This window comes from Limulus polyphemus, unplaced genomic scaffold (genome assembly GCF_000517525.1).
Source record: "Limulus polyphemus unplaced genomic scaffold, Limulus_polyphemus-2.1.2 Scaffold2660, whole genome shotgun sequence".
Taxonomy (NCBI): Eukaryota; Metazoa; Arthropoda; class Merostomata; order Xiphosura; family Limulidae; genus Limulus; species Limulus polyphemus.
The window spans coordinates 108248-112813 of record NW_013668270.1 but is presented as its reverse complement, the minus strand read 5'-3'; the positions used below and the strand labels follow the sequence as shown (position 1 = coordinate 112813).

Genomic DNA, 4566 nt, shown 5'->3' with positions numbered 1-4566 from the left:
CGCTCGTCATTCTCTCAGTTATCTGGTCCGCTGTGAAAAAAGTTTGGTGACCCCTGCACTATATGGATTAAGAAAGTCAGCTTTTTACAATGCAAACTATGCTGCAGGACTATTGTCAAGATGCACAGTTAATAGATAGAGCAAGACCAGATGTTTCAGCATGAATTGTGACGACATGGTGAGGTTCCAAAATCATTTTAATACAATGTACTCGACTCGCTTAGTTATTTAACTTGTATTCTGTGTAGGTATCACTTATAGATATTTAATGTAAAAACTAAGGCAACTTCAACTTAATGTTATTTTATCATGCATTTCTATCCCGATAAGAACCAGATAGTCAATATTTCGAGAAACCATTAATTATTAATCACATAGCTTTATTAATTCTATATTGACGTAAATAATTTATAAATATACACTATCCGATCGTATTTAAGCGTGGGCTATAGCTATTTTCAAAGTTGAGTTTCATTAGTAATTGTTCAAATCATATGTTGTGACATCACAAAAGGGTGGCAATGAAGGGCTGAAGTAATAATGAAACAAATAAAAGACAAGGAAAATCACGTGAGAAACAAGATGTGGATACTTTAAATTCTCAAGGTATGATTATTTTGTAGCAATTATAAACCTTTACTGTAGGATGGACATCAAAATAAAAATAAATCAATAATTTTGTTGTGTGCAGTTGAAAATACTCGGAGTTGCGCAGAAATGCAATTTAGGGATTTCATTTTATCAGGTTTATTTTTTCGCGTGATTAATTTATAAATATTATATTTGTTCACTCGGGAAAGAAAAACGTTCGTAAAAAATTATCTGAAAATACCGTGGCTATCAAATGTGTATATTCAAATAAGCTCCTTGTGGCTCAGCGACAGGTCTGAAGGATTATAGCACTAAAAACAGGGTTTCGATAGCCCAGTGAGTACCTTTGCGCTTAACAACAAACAAAAAAATATTCAAATATTATGTTTTATGCTTCATTCTTATTAATATTGGTTGAAGATTCCATTAGCTTGTTTATTTGTAAAAAAAAGCCAAAATTTGTTACAAGAATCTAAACTTATTGATGATAAAAAGTGGATTACTAGAAATAATTGTTTAATAGTTTCTGCTGTAAACTAGTTAGAAGGTTAACACTTTTTTGACCATTAAACAAAACAATGTAATTGTACATTTTTGTCTGAAAGTTTGTTGTAACTCTGTGAGTAAGTTGGATGCCCAAAGACTATGCTAAAGAGTATTATATATGTATGCGAACTAAACTCAATCTCTAAAAGAATCCGCTAGAGGGAATACTTTTTAAATAATTTTTTGTCGCCGTTTGTTAATTCAGTTAATTACGATATTATATCAGGTAATTTCATTTCAAGACATGACAAATTATCATTTAACCCATCTGAGCTGCCACATTTTCTACTACTCTTCTGTTCCAATATATATGTGTGTGTATATATATATATATATAAAGAGAGAGAGAGAGTACTTTTCTTATATCAAACCCTGATCTCTAAAACAATCATTCAATATCTTCTTAAACTCCTTCAATCTTGCACCTTTTACCACATCTGAAGGTAAATTATTTCATAGGCCAGCCACCTTATTAAAAAAATAACACTGCCTTAACTGGAGCCGTATCTGTGTTTTCGTGTCTTCTAGTCTTGCTACCTGAAGAGTTTAATGAAACTTACTTGGATTTATAAATTCTAAGTCTTACCACTGACAATTTTAACAACTCCAAATCACATCTCCTAGGCTCTCCCCCTCTCCAATGCAAAATATTAAGAGATTTCAGGTTGTTCGTATATTAAAAAGGGTGACCAAAACTTAACACAATATTTCAAGTGTGGTGTAACCAACACTTTATAGAATGGACTAATGACCTTTCTTGCTTGTACTCAGTGTTTCTGTGTATACAATTTAAAATCTTGTTTGCCTTATTTCTGTGATATGCAGGTATATCAAATGTATTTTACCTTCTTTTAGTAATATAGCAAGTTTTATTTATTTTTTCAATTAGTCTGTGCAGTTTTTAAATTAACCCCTTGTCCAGAAAACCGTTGAAATTGTTTCGTACTTGTAACCTTTGCTCTCTGTAAAGGATATTATCTACCCTTCCCGAATGAATGTTGCCGTACATCAGGATCGAAAGATAAGAGGGCTGCAACGTTCTTCGTTGCACTTGTGAATAATGTCTGTATGTTACAACCAATGAATACTGTGAGAGAATGACGAATCACGTGGTGATGCTATAGTAACACAAAGGAACAGAAGTTTCTTTATCAGTACGAAGCCTCAGTTCTGGAGTTATACTTGTTTTGTTTTTTTTAGCATATTTTGTTCGACGGAGATCTGTCTTGAGATAAAGAAATATGCCGACTCCTACACTGATCCAATAGAAGCGGTGGTTCAGTGTCGAGTTTCCAAATTGAGATTACTATAAAAATGCCCTTTCTGATCCTGCTTTTATTAACTGGACCTATCTAATACTGGTGAGGAAATCATATCACCAGAGAAAACCACATTACTAGCAAAAATAATTTGACTGTCTAAAAGGCTTTAGAAGCTTTGTAAAAGCTATTCCCAAGTCGTCGCTTCCATTGGCATAGCGGTAAGTCTGAAGGCTTATAACGCTAGAAACCGAATTTCAATACCCGTGGTGGGCAGAGCACAGATAACCCATTGTGCAGCTTTGTGCTTAACTCTAAACAAACCCAGATCGTTTTTCTTGTGACCTTCACCTAGAGCTTCGATCTTCTACAAGATTATAATAATAATCAAGCCCCTCAAACAGTAAAGATCTCTTTGCAAAAACTACATCATTTTAGAGTTTGAAAATCCCTTTATTTGAACATTATCTGCAATTTTAGACACCTTAGTCATTATTCTATTATCATTGTTATTACTAGCAAAAGTTTTTTGTTTGCTTGAAGTTAAGCACAGAGCTACACAATGGGTTATCTGTGCTCTGCCTACCACGGGTATCAAAACCCGGTTTCTAGCATTGTAATTCTGCATATATACCGCTGTGCAAAAGACTAGGCACTTAACCCTGTGCTACTCCTACTTGTAACAATTTAATAATCCCTTGTTTTTTCGGTATAGTTATAACAATCTTCTCTCAATACATTTAACTAGTTTATTTCCTGCTTCTACAGATGCAGTGTTTCCAATAAGTTTTTTATGTGACACCTCATCACAAACCTTCTGAAAGTCCAATCCAAGTTCACCAAATCCACTGCATTGTCCATGTCCAGATTAAATGCAACATTTTGAAATAAAGCTAATTCACAAGACATGACCTTCAGATTCTAAATCCATAAATATCTGTGATAATCAAATACTTGTCCAAATGCTCTTGTAGAATTTATTTAATGATAGATTCCATTACCTTTTTTTACATACATGTACTGTTATTAAAATTTGATTCAGTAATAATTTGCTGTTAAAATACTATTATGTAAATACAAATAATTATTTCAGATATTAGTATATTCTTCACGTTTTAAATGCAACTAGAGTGCAGCACAAGCATAGGTTTATGCTAAGGCTATATAATTGATAACACAGTAGACATTAGTCATAATCTGATTCTCGAAGTTGGGGATTGTCAGAATCATGGCGGAAGAGGGAACCGGTGGAAAGTCTGATGAAACTAACCCATCTGAAAGCCAAACCGAACAGAAAAATGAAGAAAACCAAACTACAGCACCAAAAGACATGAAAGCTGTTGTACTTACTGGGTTTGGTGGTTTAAAATCTGTAAAGATTGTTAAGAAACCACAACCATCTGTTGGAGAAGGTGAAGTCTTGATACGTGTTAAAGCATGGTGAGCTGTCACGCCTTTATGTCAGTTTGTATCATGTAGGCTTAATATTTCCTTACAGCTTTCATTGCTGAAGTACGGTGGTACGATAAATTTTGGTTATTAAACTCGTGTGAATGGTGTTTTAATACTTAATATTGAGCTAAGTTTAAAAATAGAAGTTTTAACTACTAATATTTATTTGCTAAAGTTATTCATTGATAATATATAATTTTATAAAATTTAACTATTTGTATACTCTTAATAAGAGGAAAGCGTTATTTGTAATTCATTTCCAGCAAAATTCGTCTGAAAGTACAATATAAAGAAATTATCTTATCCCCTAAATAAATTTTCAATGTGAAAAAATATATGAAAGTAACCAAATAAAACAATTTTAATGAGTTGCAATGGCTGTTCTAATAATGTTGGAAATAATGTCTTTATATAATTATCTAGAATTAGAAACTGAATTGCCCCGTGGAGCTCTTGTGTATAGCACGTTTTTTTTTGTTTTGTTTTTTCCATTACATTAGTGATCCTAAGTTCTATTAAATAGATTGAAACTTAAGGCTGTATTGTGATACAAAATTAGTCCCTCTTAATTTGAATTCTTTTAGTCATGATTGTTTCACTTGCTGTCTCTTTGTTTTGTTACAATAACTGATTGGAATGTCATTAACTTTGCACAAATATGTGAAAGTTTTTTTTTTGTGAGATTTTAAAAAAAAAAAAAAAAAAAAAAAAAAAAAGG

At 32.4% G+C, this 4566-nt stretch overlaps 1 protein-coding gene across 1 annotated transcript in view; it reads left to right on the top strand.

Moving 5' to 3' along the window:
* The first annotated feature begins 3565 nt into the window (after positions 1-3565).
* The window catches only part of LOC106467558 (synaptic vesicle membrane protein VAT-1 homolog-like), a 21205-nt gene continuing 20204 nt past the window's right edge, over positions 3566-4566 (top strand). The window contains exon 1 of the mRNA XM_013927919.2: positions 3566-3836. Within this exon, the coding sequence (XP_013783373.1) occupies positions 3625-3836 (212 nt within the window). The 5' untranslated portion in view covers positions 3566-3624. The remainder of the gene's footprint in view (positions 3837-4566) is intronic.